At 44.1% G+C, this 20,536-nt stretch overlaps 1 protein-coding gene across 4 annotated transcripts in view; it reads right to left on the bottom strand.

The window, feature by feature from the left end:
- Window positions 1–20,536, bottom strand: part of LOC126870974 (amyloid beta A4 precursor protein-binding family B member 1-interacting protein-like) — a 146,188-nt gene that overhangs the window by 60,656 nt on the left and 64,996 nt on the right. The window contains exon 1 of one of the 4 annotated variants that reach the window (XM_050629239.1): window positions 6,711–7,633. The exons of the other annotated variants lie outside the window; for them this stretch is intronic. Within the exon in view, the coding sequence (XP_050485196.1) occupies window positions 6,711–6,830 (120 nt within the window). The 5' untranslated portion in view covers window positions 6,831–7,633. Of the gene's footprint in view, window positions 1–6,710; window positions 7,634–20,536 lie in introns of those variants that run through there. 4 annotated transcript variants of the gene reach the window in all.

The raw sequence follows: 20,536 nt of genomic DNA on the forward strand, positions 1-20,536 counted from the left end.
CGTTTGACAGCTGAAGCTCAGCACGGTTTAACTCAGGAAACCTTAGCTTCGAAGAGAAAACATCAACCTGATACTGTATATTGTAAACGGATCAATTTGCCTTCCCTTTTAGAATAGAAAGAAAGGAACAAGAATGTCCAACATCGTGTGGATCGTAACGAGGTGTTTAATTGGGGTACGAGGGATACTTCTTCCTACTTTTATCGAAGTGTCGTCCTCGCTTTAAGTTTGACCGATATCGTTGAAACCACGAGAACCTTGACTTTGTGATAAATGACATTCCATAAAGAATCTAATCAGGTCTAGCTAGAGCTTCAAACCAGTCCGAACAACCAGAAATTCCTAATGGTGGCAACGACCACTTCTCGTTAAATTTACGACCATCACCACGACGATCGTTTCAACTTGTCTATAGAAGAATCTGAATAATCAAGCCCTAAACATTCCTAAAGCGAAATAATCTCACCTAAAAAGCGAAAGCGTAATTGAAACACAGAAATTGAAAGATCGTTACAAGGTTAATAACGACACGCGTATCCATTTTACAATGGAACAAGAAAAGCAACAAATACTTCCAATTTCTTTTTAAGCTCTCTCACCTAGGCGATTACAGTAATTTCGAATAAACAATAGACCTACGATATCGAACGAGTGTGATCGGTTAGAAGAACGAAGGGGTCGAAAGTGCACGATATCCCCGAGGCTGTCGATGATTCCATCGCTTTCGCCTGCGATTCTTTCGTTCGCGAGAGAATAGCGAAGTTGAAACACGTTCTTAGTATGGAGACCCCTCCAGTCTGGCGCCAAGCAATAATAACCATTCGCCCACGCCGAGATCTTTCTCTCTCTCTCTCTCTCTCTCTTTGGCGAGGTTTTTGCACCGAATGGCCGACCAGTCGCAGAATCCCCTTGCAACGCTAAGCAAAAAGGTCCATCGGGCCTGGTGAATCGATATCACGTCGGCTCGCGTTTAGCAAATCGTTCGAAGCAACGTATCTGCTCGTCGCGTTATGTCCACTTCGATTCATCGGATGTTCTTGTATGAATTTCAAATTACAGCCTTCACGACTGAAAATCCAAATCCGAGTCACGCTATCGGAAAACTATGGCTGCGTGACATACTACGCTGCGACATCGAGGGAAACATTATTTTACAGTTGCATTTGACCGACTTGGATTGTAAAAATTTGCTTCGTTGTGAACGATGGTGTACTTTTTCGAAGTTAAGGTAGATATTCGTGATTGTGATCTGAATAACTAAAGAAATAGGATCTAAATAGAGATTTGTTTCACCTACTACGTATTCCAACGAATATCATACTCTGCACGTTCTATATGCGTTCTATACTTAATTAAATAAATCTTTCCATCGGTTTTCTGTACTTCTCAATTTCGTCAAGTCGATCGATATGTCTGTTGAATCGCTTAATTCTAAGTAAGTGTATAACTATACCAAATGGGAGGATTTCAAAAGAAAACTTAACAATAATAAAATAAATCACGTAGAGAAACGAAATCAATTCGTGACAAACAAAAAGTGATTCGATAAGCGAGTATATTACGAGCTTTCAAGAAGCTCGTGCCAATTGAGTAGACTGGAAACGAGATAAAAAAGTAATTCTCTGTTCCAGCTGTCTACCAAAACAGATAATAATTTCTCCTCGATCGATTGAATCGAGGGATGATAAAAGATAACCTCCGTCCTTGAAGTATGGAGGGTGCGCGGAGCTCGTTCGCCCCACAGTCCAGTCGTCTTCGTGCAATAATGATCGTCGGAAAGCGCATATCGGCCTCGAGCACGGCCAAAGGAAACGCATAAATCCAGAGTATTCCTCCTCCTTCGAAAGGTTCGTAATCTCCTTTCGACATCGAAACTCGTTTCTTCGTATTGCATAGCAGATGCCAGCTTTTCCAGATGCCATTTCACCTCCCGCCCTCCATCTTGCCATGCTATCTAGGGTATGGAGGGCAAGACGAACGAAAATAATGAGATTAATTCGTTAAGCAAACGCGTTGACGACACCATTCGCCTCCCTCAGCCACGTGTGGACGGCAACGTTCTTTTTTCTATTTTATTCCATTCGTTGTTTCTAAGCCTACGATTCGAAATACAGCTGGACGATGAAAAAGAAATGGATCTACAAGTTTTTCTTCTTTAAATGTAGACACGAGTGCTTTAAGATATATTAGTTCAGTATGGTAATACGAGAGTGAGAGCTTTTTATTGTGTAACGATGTGAAATTCTTTTGGGTCACGGAGTTTTTGTTTGAGTAACAAAGAAAAGAGTTTCCGGTGTGTTGATGGCCTTTTTTGTAAGATCCTACGTAGATCTACTTATAAAAACAGAATTTCCAAATATTTTTCCATCGGTTTGTAGATAATTTTATAAAACTGAAAAAGAAACTCAAGTATTCGTAACATTGCGGTAAAGTATACATATCCATTCAATCCAGAATCGAAAGCTCCTCCACCAAAATCAATCGATAAATCCGAGCTACTCACGAGAGCTGTCCAAGAGAGCTAACTCTCCTGATTCAAAGCTGTTAATAAAGGAAAGAAGAACGGTTTCGTCGTGGTACGTGACAGATCAGTTCTCATCTCCGCAAACAGGAATTAGAGCCATCGCGTTAACTTCCAAAGCAATCCAGTCGTCCGTGACGACCCACCCCAAGTCATCGTGACTCGGATTCTTTCGACCAGCGTAGCAAACAACGACGAACGAATGACACCTGAGCGTGGCTGACTCCGTATTTTTTTTTACAGCCTGTCGACACGGATTATGATAATGCTCGTTCTCTCCTCGTTCCGTTTGATCGGCGAGGGAGAGAGAACGTTCTAGGGTGGATTCCCGGCACGAGACAGCCGAAAAACAGGGTTGGTGGCACCCGGTGAGTCATGCTTCATCCCCCACAACGTGGAAGCGCAGGATGAGAGGGTGAGCAGCCACGGTGACTGGTCGCCAACATCCCCCCGGTATTCTGCCTGCAGCGCCGCACTGCCTATGAGTTCCCTCTTTGCGATTGAAATTATATTTCCCTCCATCTCCGGGCATTCGCGTTCGATGCTGTCATACTACCTCGTTTCGCTTTCGTGGAAATCGCTTTAACTACCAACTCCCCGGTCTGAGTACGGATTGTAATCGTACTCGACGTTTGATGTTTCGACGAGCAGATTTTTGGGTTTGTTGAAGTCTGTTGGAGTTGATACAATTGGGAAAATATCGTAAATACGTGGAATATGATGTTTCTCAGCAATAGTAACAGATGTTCGATACACAACTGTACGCCGATTATGATCATACTCAACGTTTGATGTTTCGGTCAGATTATTAAAGTTCGTCGATGTTCGAACAGAAAATTAATTATAATAGAACATAGTGCTTGCCGGGAGTAGCGATAGATTTCCACTCTGGCATGTTAATAGCCTCGTTTATTTTCTATATACACGTTTTTCCTTTTTCTACGGTAATATATCCCAACGAGTAGACATCCTCGGGAAACCGCCCACGATAGACCGTCAAAAAGTCGTCTTCGTGCGGCATTGTCCGTGTAACGAGTAGGGAAAAAAGGGAAACACGAGATAGCGGGTAATCACGCGACACCGCATGATTTACCGAGACAAGGAGTGCGGCAAGGCGGCGCAATTCATAAATTATACCAATTCCGCGGAGCGATCGTTCACGATCGACGGAGAAAAAACAACGTGGCGAGCTATAAATCTCGTGGTGTAATTTGCGGACGGAAGAGTGTTCCAGAGGAACGCGTGTCTCTCGAAGCGCGTCACGAAGAGGATCGATCGTGTGTGTCCACCTTTTCCTTCGATTTTGACTAACAAATTTTCGAGGGCGAGTTTAGGCGGCCCTCGGCCGTGCAGCTGGCGCTGAATCATCCTTGGCCCTTTGGTCTGGAAGCACGACGTTGCCAAGGTTTCGAAGCGGCTTCCAGCGACTTTTATCGTTTCCTCTTATCGAGCTCGGGTCTAGGAAGAAAAAACGAGCCCGTGCCCGTCTCTGATACTGAACAGAGGCTACCAGAGCTCACGTGACTTCCGTCTTTCGCCGGTACGCTGCTGTGATAACCGCGACGTCGCTGATCCTCGTTCGATGTATTCGCCGCGTGGCCACGAGCGTTCACCAAAACACGAAACAGATAACGAACACGGGTTACATGGGTAATTAGCCTAATCTGTAACACGATTTTTTTTCACTGCTGGTTTGCAGCGAGCTCGATCGTTAAGTACAGGGAACGGAAGCGTGAAGAATGTTTCGGTGAAGGAGATTGGATGGTTGAATGTTGCGATTTAATAATGGGTTAGATCGAGTCTATCGTAATATGTTCCGCGCATTGCTGTTTTATTCGTTACTCATCTCGTTTCCAACAAAACAAATCTACATATTCATCTATTTATATTTTCATTACACTGCTTACGTTACTCCGAATCATCCTCTCTATCAATCGAGCTCAACCTCGCTTAATTACCACATATTTTCTAACCACAAAGGAAGCTTTCCACATACGACAACGAGTATTACAATTGACAAATTAAGAACGATGTATCAGAATCAGAAAACGGCGATTACATCATGAAAAATATTTCACGAAACAGCGAAGCACAGCGCCTTAAACCAGAAACACAGCTGCAAACGCGAAATCGCTACATTACCTCCCACGCTTTATGCAGATACCGCTCGACTCTCCAATTTCCCCTCTCCCTTTGCGCAACACACGACAGACCTTATTGATCGCAACGTTTCAAGCACATTACGATCAAACTATCGATCTTTCGTGAGCGCGTTAAATGTTTATATCGCGGCCACGCATTATTAAGCCGTGCGTACAACAGTCGCCTGGCCCCGTGCTCCATCGAGCCCGGGGCTTCAGCACCGTAATTCAAGCAGCCACTTCAGAGGCAACAGAACGGCCGCAACAATGCCCGTAACTGTAGATTCGAGGTAACTTTACACTCGAGTCCATTTTCTCGTTGCCCACTTAAGCTCGTTGCAACGTTCGCGCCCTGTCGGTCGTAGGAAAGGGTTCGTGACACGTGTTCGAATTTCCCTTAACGGCCATTGCACGCTTATGCTGTTCGACCACCCCGCGTACCAATTACCCGGAGGTAACTCGAGATACCATTACTCCATCGATGCAACGAAATCGCGACGCTCCTCCGTGAGGGTATCGTTAGGGAAATCGAGGAATCTAACAGGGACTTTGCACGCAAACGAAACACGGTTGCACGTGATTGTTGGTGCAGATTCGGTTGAAAATCCGATGGTGACACACGATAGTCTCGCTACGAAAGTTTAAAATAAACCATCCACAGTCTTCTGATAGTAAATGATCGTAAATATGGAGTACAAACTGGTATGAGAATATAGGTGATGAAGAGTCTGCACGAATGTTGAAGATGGAATTTTAAACGAGTTCTGGAGTTGCACGATAAAAGCACGAAGAAGATCGAATCACTCGATTTAATAAACATCAAATTTAAACTTTCTTCTTAGCACGTAACCGTAATTTCTAAATTTGAAATTTCATTCTAGAATGGACAACGTAAATTCAACTTTCCAAAGGAAAACCATCCTTGGTACGAAATATTCTTCTCGAAAGAAGAGAAGATAGTATGAAATAAGATAACGCGTAACGAACGAATCAACATTTTGCTTCCATTGAAATATTACATTCTAACAGTAGTACTTCGTGCCATTCCAGAACTTCCAGATAGATCCATCAAGCGTTTAAAAGCAACGAGAGAGAAGACCTTCCTCCGCTCCAACTTCACCGCTAAAATCATAACAATTACGGCGCTGCTCGCCGGAAGGAAGCGTCGTAATAACTTCTTACTTCGCGCAGCCTCGTAAAGATTAAAAAGGGGCGCGGAGGGAAGGGTCAAGGTGAGATAAAGCAAAATTAATGGCAGACCTAAATCCCTGCCCGGTGGATCTCCGCGAGTTTGCCTCACGGCTGCAAGAAAGAAGCTCGCTGAATTTACGTGGCTGTGAGCCAATGTAACGCGCGCAACGTTGATTTCAATTACTACCTGTCGAAAATTCCCGATAATTTTTAGGAGATTGGCGACGATCGTTGCATGAAATATGATCGAGTTAGCTATACGAACATAAAGTGCACAGAATTTCTGACTATCGACGTCTAATATTGAAATACTAGAAAGTGTGCTGCTTTTTCACGTTCCTGCAAAGTTCCATTGAGATCGATGAGTAACGTCGGTGTTGCCCTCACACGTTGCTCGACAGGAACGAGATCGGCGTGAAGATCGGAGCGAACTTTCGAAACGTTCCTCGTGCGTGGCGACGCGTTAAATTAACACGCAGACTTTTCCATTAATAAAAGAGACCGCGTGTATGGTGACACGCGTCTCGAACGTGACAAACCATACGCGGTTACGTAATCGAAAATTGACGATTTTTACGACGAACGTCGTGGACCGGTTTTCATCGCGCTAGTCCACTCCAACACACGAGCTTTTAATTATTCCTAGATTCAAAACTGCTATATTTTGTCTCTGTTCTCTGTGTCGAATACTATGAGAAAATACGAAATAGTGTATAAAATATAGGGGCGCGTGAAAACGAAATTTAGCTAAAATATATTCGACGAATCAATTTCTCAAGGCTTAAATTTACAAATAAAGGAGTTTGTATCTCGATAAACGAACAGTGTGAGTGGCAATTGCCACGCGAATCACGTACCATGCCCTCGTCTATCGAGGTGTCTTCCTCGAAGTAGCACTCGTCAGGTTCATCCGGTGTCAGAGCGGTAGGAGTTTCCGGTGACTCCTCCTTAATGTCCTGTCTCCTCATCCAGTCCATCTTCAAGACTTTTGAGCCTTCGGAGACCAGACCAGTTGATGCTTCTTCTCGATTCTATTCCTTACTCGTATCCAACACAAGATCACATGTCTCTTCTCGAATTCGATCTTGTAGCACGAGATTAATGAAAACAACCGGCCGGATTCGTATGTCGAAATGGGAAACACTGAAACGAACTACAACGACCGTTTTCCTTATCGTTTATCACGAACCACGCTCCGATTACGCGGAAGCCGCTCCGCCAGCGACTGTCACTGACATTTGCCAAATGTCAAAGCTTTTCGTGCCGACTATGTAATATATCCGTGACGCTAACGAGGTGTCGGGCTTCTCTCGTTGATCGAAGCTCCGATATACCGTGCGCACCGGGACCACGGATGCACACGTGCACCAATCGTGTATGCCCCGATAAAGATGAACTCCAAAAAACTTATTCACTGTACGTTTCACTGTACGATGCGGTAAAATGATTTTGTCGGAAGAGTATAAAAACGATTTAGAAAAAAAAAGAATCTTCGTAAGGAAGTTTTCCGAAGTTGCGAAAAAAACGTTGACACGATAATCCGATTGAGAGAAAACGATCCTTCTCGTACGATAGTCACGAGTCAAACTGATCGACTAGATCTTTCAACATGAGGCTCTCTTATCGAGAGGAAAAACTCACACGCTATACGGCTCGATATCCAGAAGAGAACGCGTCGTTAATACACAGAGCGTACCGGCGAACCAAGAGATGATTGCGAGCGAGAGACGGACGCGCGCGCAGTCTCGCATGTGCACACGAGCGAGCCACGGCGGCGGTGCAGCTGCAACTGTGTGTGCAGGCCGGGAATGCTGGAGGTGGTATGGAGGCGGCTTGGTGGGCGCACTCTGTCTCGTCTCTGCTGCTGCCAGCCTTTTCTCGCTCTGTTTTACCTAGACGTGCCTTGTCTGTTCTCTCCCTCTCTTTTCGACTGCTACTAAACTTTCTCTCTCGTATCCGTGAAAGCCCCATGCGTCGTTCACTCTCGCTCTTTTCGGTGAATCATCCGTCTCTCTTATGCTTTTCACCTTTTCGTTCCCTCTACCACTCGTCCTTCTTTCCCGGTCGCTCATAGTCACATCATATTTTCCGTCCCTCTCCGATGATTCGTCAGACCTAACGTCTATCTCTCTCTCTCTCTCTCTCTCGTTCGAGCCTCTTTCTCCGTTTAATTTCTTCTTTCTCCTCCTCGTAGTTTCGTCATCCCGTCTCGGTTCCACTCTAGAGCGTTCCGTGCACCTCTAGCGCCCTCTCTGCTCTCTATACGTTCTATGCCGCTGCTTTTGCGCCATCTTCCTCCCACTCTTTGTTAGCCTCGCGTTTTCCTTCTCCGTTTCGTTCGTTTCTGTTTCTTTGGTAACTCTCGACCCTTTCGTCTCTCTCCCTCTGTCCTTCGTTTACCAGCCTCGTCGTATATATTATACCGCGACCACGCTGTCCTCTATATTTCGTACAGCTTCCCTCCTCGCTCCAGCACCACTCTATTTCCCCCGTCTATCCCGACTTCCTCTTTTCTTCTACCGCTATACTCCCGCGTTTCTGTTTGACCTCCCTTTCCGTCACTACGTTTTCCATCCTCTTTCACCGTGGCTTTTCCTTTCCCGTGGCTGCACGAAAAACGTCAACTATATTCCGTAGCTGGACAGAGGCGAAGAAAGGAGGAAAGAAGACGCGTAACGAGGGTGGCCAGGAATAATTTTTTCTCTTTCTCTTTCGTTTCTTAGTCTGTGCACACCGTCTCTGTTCAAGAGCAGCATCCCTGTTCCGTTTCTCTTCCTCTTGCTCATGTCCTTCATCCTCCCCCACCAGGAACTGTCTGTCTCTCTTCAACTCGGTCCTTTCCTCCCTCTCCGCAGTTCCATGACCCCTTCCATTTCGTGTGGAGTCGCTACGAGCTACGAGTTCAGGGACGATCCGTTTTCAGTCGAGACCCTGGATCTAACGCCCCGAGTGATACCAGAAATAGCGACTTTCTTCTAGCGCCGGGGATTTCATTTTTTTATGCTTTGGTCGCACGGGATCCACGATATAGATTCGTACAGAGAAACAAATTGCCGATAAGGAAGAATTGTTCGCGAGAAACCACCACTCTAGCTCGATATGGGTGACATTATTTATAAGATACAGATATAGCAACAATTTTATGGAAGAGGTAAGATCGGATGTTGGAATTCGTCCAGGTTATTAACTCCTAGGTTGATGTAAATGAAGCTTTTGTTTAGTGAACGAAAGCATTCCTTAGCTCAGTAACGAAGAGCAGGATTGGTAACGAAATTATTAATTTGGATAAAAATTCTATGTAATGTTTATTAACGCGATCACCGATTGAAATTTTACATAAAAAATCTGTCAGTACATAAAATTAACGATTTGGCATAGAATGTACGATATTTCAAATTGTAATAAATCTCAGTAAAAATTTATTATATATGGTATTACATTAAAGCGTTTGGAAAATATGAAATTACCATTCGAGAAGCGTAAATAAATAGCAATTCTACAGGAAAACCACTCTAGAGTAATAAAATAGAGTAATCAACAGCGATTAGAATAATCGATATTCCGGACCACCCCATGAATTCGCGAAATATTACGTAAGCCATGTAAATCACGCATCGCTGAATCGCAATGGACCGCGGTACATCCCTGAACTAGGTACCATCGAGAAAGAAAGAGGGACGATGAAAATGGCAAGTATGCCACGGTAGGAACGAGGAGAAGAACAAACCCGATGCTAGGGCACTTGAAGAAGCGAAATACCCTAGAAAAAGATGGACATAATTCACAGGACGAAGATTGACCCTCAGTATCGTAACTAGGAAATGCATACGAAAAAAGGTAGCCATATTTTCGCACATTTATTATTGATTAATGTATAATACTACTATGTAGTTTTTATCTATTACTCGATAAATACAGATTTGTTACATAGTTAACAAATAACCACCGACTTTATGTATATCATTATACAATCTCTTTATGCGACATTGTCAAAAAATTAATAAAATCAACTACAAATTTTCCAATTACGTTGAACAAAACATTTACTAACCTCTACTTCGTTTTAGTTCCAAATTTTATGTATCTTCAATCACTCGAAGCACGAACAAATTCTCGATTAGCTTCGGTTACCCAAACTTTCGGAAGAACTTTCATCTAATCGAATAAGACAATTCTCTTGTAAAAGTTTTCTTGTATAAAATATCGCTCTTGTACAAAAGATAAGAATACAACATAGAAATAACACAAAATGGTGATAAAATAGACGAAACGAAAGGACAGACGCGCAGCGCCTCCAGTTAAGACGGCACTGGGCCGAACCACGAGAGAAAGGGACAGACGCAGGGAGAGACACGTGATGCTGGAACGTGTGTTAGTCATGGGTTGCCCATGGCAACCCACGCGGCTAATGTACGCGAGCACAGGCCGCGCTCGTTCAGGACAACGCTGCCTATATACGTACTGAGGGAACGTACGTATAGTATACGGCATACGTAACCCTGTAGGTTGTACTACGCGTACTACTACGCGCGTGTACAATGGAAAACGGGAGGTCAGGTTCGTGTGCGTCCACACACGTGGCCGAGTTAATTGATTTCGCCTCCTCGTTCGTTGCCACGATGTTGCCATTCGATCGGAGCACGCAATGAAACCGCGTTATCGTCGTCTACGTGCACCACGTAGCGACATCCTGACCACCGAATGGAGCCTTTCGGGTAGAAGGTAGAATCATACATGATACATACAGACATTGGTAGATGAAACATAGTGTACGATATCGAGCCTGGCATTGAACTGGAAAACGATACTCTCGCGTTCTCCTGCTTCCTGTATATACATTGTATACGTATGTATGTGTATTTGCATTCGCTTTTTTCGAACTTCTCGACCGTGATGACGGTATGGCATTCGGATGTTATCGATATTGAAATATCATGGCTGCCATTCGATTACTATTCCCTGCTTTTTGAACAGACATCCAATTTTTTTATTGATTTGAAAGCAAATAAGATTCTCCGCCGCACCCAATCAAAATTCGTATAAATGTCCATTCCTCCTTTGTTCGTTAGCTTTCGCATCGTGTGTGTAATCACGTGCCGAGATAGGAGTAATTATCCGCGGGTGGAGAATCGAGCTCGCGTTTCATTTTAACACGCGAAGAATTTGGACTAGCAAGCGCTGCAGCGAGGAGAATGCAGTCACACCGGCAGTTGCATCCTGGCGCAATCGTGCTGTGTGCACCAATTAACAGCGCTCGGCGCCGTAATCTGGGATACCGTGGTGCATGCAAAATGCATTCTACCAGCCGCACACTCTCGCCGCTGCTGGACACGGACGATCGTTATCGCTTGATTATCGGTCGTTGGTAATAGCGGCTTTCCAGGAACCGCGTCAGGAAGAAGGCTCTTGATAATTTAGCTTACTGCGATCGCTTCGAGAAAACGGGAACTGTTCTCCTGATTACGTAATGCGCTTATCAATATCGTCTTGTCCGGGGATAAAGGGAAAGCCAATGTTCGATTTCACATTTTATCTCATTTTATTCCATGAATAATGTACTTTTTTATTTTACACTACTTGAATAAGTCAGCCTCTAGGGTCAAGTCAAACCACGACTACCGTTAATTAAAGGACTGAAAAATAGCATTAAATATAGAAATAAACCTTTCAAAAGACTCATATCCCGTCTCTTCAAAGAAAATTCGCGTGCTTAAAATAGCTGTTAAACGATTCAAATTCTCGATATAAATTATCGAGAAATAAGAACCGTTAATATAAAATCAATTATCGAGCTACAAACCATTTGATCTGATCCATTTCTCACGGCTCGCTATTAAAAATGGTCATATCGCGAATGATTATCATGTCCGCTTGACACCTACAAGGAACAACGAGCCCATTTCTCGTCGTTGCATTATCCTGAAAACTCAACCAGGCCACACGAACGGCCGCGAACACATATACAAGAGCACACATACAAAGCAACGAGGATCTGCACATAAACGAAACAACCGATCGGCGAAGAAAGGAAACGCAAAGCGGGACACGGAGCGAGCAATTGTGCATTAAATTGAAACAGGCCACGAGCAAAGCGTTCCCGTGGCATTATGCTCTGGCGTCCTATGCGTTTCGCGCGTATCCGAGGGTTGCTCTCGCGCGCACTCGCGCGTCGATACGCGTAAGTCATGATTGCCGGTGTTCACGGAACGACATGCTGCCCATTAAACCCCACCAACGCTGCCCGGGACGAGTTGAATGCACCTAGAGAAGCCCGACCTCGCGTTTCTCGAACGATCTCAGCGACCATACGCGTGGGAGTTTACAAGAAATTCGTGGCCCGGACGAGATAGGTGCGAATGGAAACAATGTGTCGAAATCTCCGAACTCTTCTCACGGAGCAGCTTCACACTTGTATCTTTCTCTCGGTGTGCTCGTTCCGTCGCGACAAGTTGCCAGGTTGGTTCGCGTGTGCCACTTTTCAGGCGAGCTAATGCGCTTCCTAGGTTCTTCTCGCTTTCGATGCCGACGGTACCGTTCTCGCGAACGGTCCACGCTCGTGTGTCCCCCGATATCGACAATATGGCGGGTAGCTGCCGCTCGTAGCAAAGGTACCTGACGGTATAATGATCGGCATTTACAGGTATAAACGAAAAATGGACAAGATTCGATGACGTTCAATGCGAAGCTTTGAGCTGCTACACCTACCTGTTTCACTTATATTTTGCTTGTTCTTGCGAATTTATGTTTAGAATTATGTAATATAATTTATAACTGAGTGAAATTAGAGAAAAAGCTTGATGAAAGACTCATACATCTTTGTGTTAGTAAAACATTAACGGGTATTTTTCAGCTAAAGTTTCGAATTCGCAACATTTTCTACAACAGCTTTTTTCTTTGTCTTAACCTCAAGCCGACATATTTAATCAACGTCAACGTCAAACAACCGACAAATTTAAATTCAACCTATAACCACTCCCAGTCAGGAGAAAAAAAATCACAAAACTTCGGAGACACGACGTTAACAAATCCCACGAATTCGTCGGGTTGTCGAGAATCGTGTAAAAGTGTTCTCCGGGAGAACGAAGAAGTACGTCGTTAATTTTTAACCGGTGGTGCCGGTGCTGTAACCACTGTGACTGTTCCATGGAGCTGGCCAGCTCATGGTCTGAGTTTCGGACCTTTGAAGTCGTCGGCTGACGCAAGAGGCAAAAGTTCATCTCGAAAGATTTACATCTCGCAGAGCGGGAACAGGCAAGGTATGAAGCAACGACTACGAGAGAGAAAGAGAGGTAAGAGAGAAGAGGGTAAAGAAATAAACGCCGCACGAGCTTACCGAGGCCAAAAGGGTCCCTGGGAAGCGAAGGCTATCCCACGACAGGACCTTAGCGTCCTTTCAGGAGTCCCTCGCCGCTGCACTGGCCAGTCAAGAAAGCCAACGAGATTCATCGCGTTCGACGTAAGATATCAGAAAAGAAGAAATTGGAAAATTATTCTCTTAGAATTTATCGAAATTACATGCAATGATAACGTATCATAGAAGTTTTTCCAAGTCACCAAAGCCATCGATTATAATCGATTTCATAATAAATAACCTGAACGAGAGTTGTACCATTTTGCACATCAATGAAACTATAGATCTCGATCCCAAGAATTTGCTAGCGTGCAGATGGTCGTATCAACTAGCACGAATCGAGCGTAACAATTCATTACAGTTCATTGTGCGAACAATTTTTCTAGAAAATACCAGCAAGATCGTGTAGCTTCTGCAAAGAACGCTAGACAACCGCGTTCATCGTTTTTTGTTGTCCGAGTTTAGAGGCGAGTTTAACGAAATATGGAAGCATGAACTCGATAGTTTACTGCGGCTGAGAATTCTGCAGCAACGTAGATCGTGCCTCGTCGCTGGTGTCGCTGGGATTAAATGGAATACCTGCACCGACCACGCCCAATGAAATGCGCATGTGGGCCCGATTTAACCTCTCCTAGAATCGTCATACACGTTCGCCAACCTTTGTGCAGTTGTAACAGACTTACGCGATTGTTCCCGCGGCCAAGTTTACCAGAGAGTTGCCCTGTAACACGTACGAACGCTGTTGGACGCTTTTTAATGTTTCTTTCAACTGTGCTTGAATTTTTCCTCTCGTTCTCCACGCCGGGAAACTACATACGTGAAACGGAGCCTGTTGAAACAGGGTGAATAATGTAAGTTAAACAGAGAACGCGTTTCGTTTCCTCTTTCGTTGGAGAACGAAGAATAGACGGCGGAAAACAGTCGCGTTTGAAAGTCGTAACATTTGAATTGGAGCCTGAAATCTAACGTAGGAAGTCGTATGCTTACGGTTTTATAAATAAATTTGATCTATGTAGTGTTCAAATCAGAAAATTTGTAATTTGAAATTTCGTAAATAGGCTTTGAGATTGAAACGAAATACAAACCTTCGAGTTACGAAATTTTCAACTGTGAAATTTCATTTGAAAGTTTTAATTCTAAAGTTTGAAATTTAAACTTGAATTATATAAACTCGAATAATTTAAGTATACATTAAAGCTTAAACGTTCTTCCACGAGTTACCCTCTGCAGACGCCAAGATCCAAATTTTTGATATGCAAAATGTCGAGACTAACGAGAATGTAACGCAAGAAGAAGCGCCGGTATCGTTTTCAGAGTCTCTGTCCCGTTCCCGGATAAAGTAACGTTCCTGGAAACTAGGCGACGCCAATAGTCGAGGGAATTCCTTTCAACGAGCCAACAGAGAACAGCCGGCACTTACAGCATCGGCTCTAATTAGCGGTAATTAGAAGAAGCTTCGCGGACGGCGCCACAAATTGAAACCGGCGTAAACCAATCTAGAGGATGCCGTGCGAGGTAAAGAACGCTCCAACGAATCGAGTCAAACGAATCGCCGGCCAGTAATAAAATTGCATTTTGTGCGATGCTTCGTTTCAGACTAGACTTTCCGTTTTGCTCTAATTCCGTATTTTTTGAACTTTTTTTAAATTAAATTCTACGTATATTCGATATTGCCAGTATCGTACGTCTATTTTCTCTATAAAATATCGACACAGAACACGATGTGATTATGTTCTGGAGAAAAAAAAAAAGGAGAGCGGCCTTTCTTTCGTTGTTCTCCGGCGTAAAAAGCAACGGTTTAAGAACGCGTTGTTGCGCAACCCTTGGCGACAATTGAACTGCAGAATCGCGTTATCGGCGAAAGGAAAAAGCCGAGTCGACTGGTTTAACGACGGCGTGATAACGAAATATAGGGCGCGTCGCTACGATGGAAGTTCGTCGAACCGTGGTTTGTAGTTACTGGTGTTCGTCAGCGCTAATAGAACGATCCGCGTGCTAGATCTTGCGGCGATTGCGCAATTTTCAAGGGAACGCCGCGCGGCATCGTCGAGACGTTAATAGAAGGTTACCGGAAGAAAAGCGGGAAGAAACGCATTTAGAGGCGTCTCGTGTAAATCTACGAGAAAGATCTGGGAACGGGATCGATGATATCTGCTGCCGGTTACGGAGATTGGCAAGCTTCGCTTCCCCTTAGGCGAGAATAGTTGCCAGAAGCGTTCCTATTATTATTAACGTCCTGTTACGAATTGTATAAGTCAATGTATTATTATTGCGGTATATCGAATAAAAATAAGTAAAACGTTTCTATAGAATACAATAGGATAACTGCGATAAGTCACAGAACTAGGACAGGTAGTACCGTTTTCAAGCGAAACCAGGTAACAAAAAAGTTATTCAATTATTTTCTACCGCGCATATTCATTTCCATTCCTCTAAAAATGTTCATTCACCTGCAATTCGGACTTCTTAAAACGCAACGAAACGACATCATCTTCCTCGGATCATCGAAAACTTGTTTCCATAATTTTATGAGTTATTTCCTTAATTCCATAGCGCCATATACCATCCTTGTATGGTTGAAAAGAGTCGTAACACGTCCTTAAGACCGTCAGGAGGCACAAATCGGACCGGCACGATGCGCAAGAATGCGTCGAGATATTTCGCGGGTACTGGAGTGGGAGGTGGAATTCCAACGAGAGGAGAAGACCGCGTCGAAGAAGAAAACGAAGATGAAGAAGAAGAAGAAGGAGAAGAAGACGAAGAAGAAGAAGACGAAGAAGAAGGGAGGAAGAATGGGACGAACAAAAAGAGCGAACAAAAGCGGACAGACAGGGAACGAACCGGGCTGACCGGGTACACAAATTACCAGCGAGATGAAATCGCTTGTTCTCCGGCGCGTTTTACCCCGAAGGGGTGAAAAAACTGTCCTCCGTGGAGCGAATTCGATCGTTGTTCACGATATATTTCAACTGGGTTTCCTGGTTCTATGCTCTTCGACTATGCGAGTCGAACGAACTATTGAAAACTTCTCGTTGGACGTTGAATAGTGAAAGGCAGTGGCGATTACTTGGCAATGAAGGCCATTGAAAAAGTGCTACGGCAATTATAGAAATCGAGTCGAGACCGTTTCCCTGCACTTCTGTGGAAGAAGAGAGGTGGAGCGAGGTGAAACACGTACCACAAAGGTGTCGGTCGAAAAACCTTAACGGAATTACGTTAACCAAGCCGAGCAACAAATTTTCACGCTGTTAGAATCTTGTTTTGTCGAAATGGAATCTGTTTCTTGTTCGTAATCGATTTTCTTGCTACTCAGAAGCCAAGAGGATATTTATAATCTTAGCAGGCAATTGAATTTTGATCATATAATTGTACGCAGACAATATCGTTTATGCGAATTCGTAATTTTAAGCACGCGATTAAACAAATAGAACGTAAATTGTTTCATCTCCAAAATACCATTCCGAGTACCTTAGTTTTGATCTATCGTAAATAAATTACATATATTACGATGATGAAGCTGAAAATAAGTAAAACGATTCGATACAGTCATGGAAGATCTTGAAAGCGAAAGAGGAAATTTTCTTTTCTTCCAATTTTTCCGTGAGTTCTATTAGAAGAAGTTTCAGCTTCGTAATAATTGCAACTCGCCAATGACCCGTGCTCGAATGGAAAGCGTTCAGACACTATACGACCCTCTCATTAATGCTGCAAACAAACGAGGAGCAACGAGCAAAGAGCTTAATCCGGAACAATACCGGAGGCTGCGGTAAAGGAATCAGAGCTGGCCGGTCTCCGGAGACGCCGAGTAAATTTCTTTTCGTAAAAAGACTCATCTCGCGAAGAATCCTGGTTTTACAGCGTTAGAAAGCTCATTCGGATCGCGTTGTTTCAACGGTATCCTTCATCGCTCGTCTTCTCGTCAGGTAATTCTCTCAAGTGGACAAAGAACAGCTCGCTTTCTCATTATCTTAAAAACCCTTTCTGCGGTATTCCAACACCAACGTGCTCCTAGCGATCTGTTCGCTATCCATCAGGTTGGACCGCGAATTCTATCCCGGCGACGAAAAGCCCTCGAGAATCCGTCCGGAAAAAGAGGTCGGGACGACAAAGGATTTCTAATGGACGGCCGAGCACCCAGAGGACGCCTTATAAGGCGAACATCTCGAGAAGGTGGCTTGCACAGCCTCCTTTTGGTCTTTCTTCTCCCTTTCCTTCTTTCTCTCACGAGTATCTCGTGGCGACTTCTGCGAGTGGTCGCAGGCGCCTCTCGGTGGCCGGATTTAGACCGAAAAAGGAACACCGGGAGTTTCGGGAAGACGACGACAAAGACGATGAACACGATGGAACCGGCACCGAGCCACCAAGCTCATCGTGACCGGATCCCCTGATCCACCGATCGATACCATCCCAGCCCCCCTCCCTCTGCTTACTCCGTATTTTGCCCCGAAACGATCGTGTAACCAGGAATCCGCCGAGCTTCTTGGAAGACGTGCCGAATTTCTGCACGATGCAACGTGTAGCTAGCCTCGTTGCCTCGTTCGCTTTACCTGTTTTACTCTTTTCACATTTCTCGGACGCCTTTTTCGTGGTTAAGTATGTTACATTGGAAGGTTGTTGGAGGTATGCTGGTTCCTCGAGCACGAGCTTCGTATTTCTTTATTAGTTTCTTTATTAGTTTTGCAATATGTTTCTAAAAGAAACAAGGGTTAGAATATTTACACGTTCGTAAGAGTTGTTTCAGTTTGATTTATATTATTGTTCTGAATATTTATAGTTGGATCGTCCTATCGATCGTGTCCGACGAACAAATTAATCTAACAGAACGTTGAAATAGCTACAGTTCCCAACCTCAGAAATTCAGCAAAGTGTAGACAATGGCCCATGAATCAGCTGCAAATCAGCCGACTCCCCTAAATGCGTGCAAGTTGGTTCGACTGGAAACAAGTAGCTGGATTGACAAAGGCCATCAGGAGGGTGTTAGCCGCGTAAATCGCACGATTAGGATTAGCCGGAATCTGAATCGGCAAATCGACTCGAATCGTTCGTCGATTGCTCTCGTCTCTCGCTTCCAAACAAATCGATACCACCTCGACCGTTTAAACACGCTTCGATCGCTCTTGCAATCGTGTCCGGGCACGGCGTCGTAAATTATGCAATGAAACGCACATGTACACGCCAGTCGGACTACGTCGTCGCGTGCATACATATGTAAACGACGTAAAGCGTTCGAATTCACGTATGTAAATTGGAAAAGACGATTCCAGACCTTTGAGGGACAATCGATTGGCCGGCTCGAAGCTTCTTATTGTCGGATAGATATGAATACGGAGCAAAATGCAGGTAGACCTGGAATATAGTGTTCCTTGGAATTTTCACCAATCGGTGAAACGGGGTGGATCATTGAGAATTACAATTCCGGGAATCGATCGACGCGTCTTCGATGAATATCTTATGTAGGTTATGTAAATTTAGAGGAGCTGACCTAACTTAAATTGATAGTTTTCGACTGAAGCAATCTTGTAAGTACCGTAATTTTGTTGTGTGAAATTTTGAGCGTGTATGAATTTTAGATTACGACCAGACTGCGAATATTTATGCAAATTTCTGTTTTTTTAAATTAAAAAAATCGAATCTAACCAGAGATTCGTTTCAGCGATTAATTATCCTAACGATTACTACGATTTGGATATTTTGTACATTTTTGTACATTATGTACATTCTACGTATTCGTGTAACATTGCATTTTCTATAAATGCTCTATTTATAAAAAAAAGAAAAGGAATTTTGCATAGGGAATACACCAGAAAAGTAGATAAAACGTTATCGTGTACTTGCGTTTAGAAAGATTGCTCTCGTAAATTGATGTATGCTTCTGAGTGGAACACGATGTCTTTGAGTGGTGATTTTACTAAATTTATCTAATCGTCTCGCGGGTAGCAGCTGTTACATGGTCGAAGTCGTTTATCCAAGTTCAAACAGCTGCTTTCGAACGATGGAAACACGAGAGAGTCACCGATGTTTCGAGGATTGATGCAGAACTATAAAGCGCACCTGATCCTAAATTGGTGCGACATTCGAAAAGCGCAGTTTCGATCTTGTCAAACAAATAAAACCAATTCTATACGGTAGAATGTTAACATTTTCGTCGTATAAAATTTGTAAATTAAGAGATGATCCTTCGAATCCTTTCTCCAAAGAATTAACAAAAATTTATTAACCGAAAAATCGATCTATGACGGATAAATCGAGAGTATCGATTAATATTTCGATGATAAATATCGATGAACCAGGACACCGTAAAGAGCAACAAATAGCGAACCAAATCCTTCGCTGTATCGAGATCGACTTTATTGCGATAGAAAATAACGCGACTCATGCCGCCACGTAGCAGTGCCGAGTAACGAATCGCGACACAAGATCGCGCGCGTTTATGGCTTACCGTGTGCAGAAGATCCCTGAGATGCGAGGATCGAGCCGCCACCCTCGAGGACTTTGTTCTCCGGACCGTGACCAAACTGCCCTCTTTCATCGACAAGATTCTAGGCATCGTATTGGATCTGACCAATCGATATTCCTCTCCGGGATGCCTCCTCTTCTTCCTGAACGAGCCGCACAACATTTTCGATCGATATTCGCTCGTCGTTTAAAAAACAAAATAGTCACTCTGTTCGAGGATCATTGATCGAAACTGCCCTTCGGATGAGAAAAAAAAAAAAAGAAAACGATCGATCGAAGCCTCTTGGTAGATATTTGGGCGATCGTCTGTCGCCACGACTTTCCTTTCGCTCGTGTTCTTTAGCCACGAGAATGTTCACGAAACGTACGTCGTTCACCGTTTCCTCTAACTGTCCGGACAGGTTAATGCCACTGTCGCAAACTGGTCCTCGAGCGAATTCACGTCCCTTTAACCGGTTGCAAACGTGCTGACTGATACGCTCCTGAGATTCCTATGTACATCCACACGGACACGAACATACACACAGAGGCACCGAGGAAACCGAATATTTTTTCTCACTGCTACAGCAGCATGGCGCCGCGTACAGATTCCTGCATCTATTTAACTGTCTCCTCCGGCTTCACTCGCTTAACCAACCCTCTTCTCGCCTCTTTTATTTCTCGATGCTCTCTTCTGCTCCTCTAAATCGTGCTCCCTCCGCTTTCGGCATCTCTTTGCGTCCACCGTGCCACTCTCTCGGCTCCTTCCTTCTTTCTCTTTTCTCTCCTCTCGGTCTGCTTCTCGCTCTGTGCACACCCTCCCCTCTTCCCCGACAGTCGACCGACCTCCTTCGCTCTATCACGGCACCCACGTACTAATTAACAGCCGACGACGCG

The sequence above is a fragment of the Bombus huntii genome, chromosome 11, assembly GCF_024542735.1.
Source record: "Bombus huntii isolate Logan2020A chromosome 11, iyBomHunt1.1, whole genome shotgun sequence".
Taxonomy (NCBI): Eukaryota; Metazoa; Arthropoda; class Insecta; order Hymenoptera; family Apidae; genus Bombus; species Bombus huntii.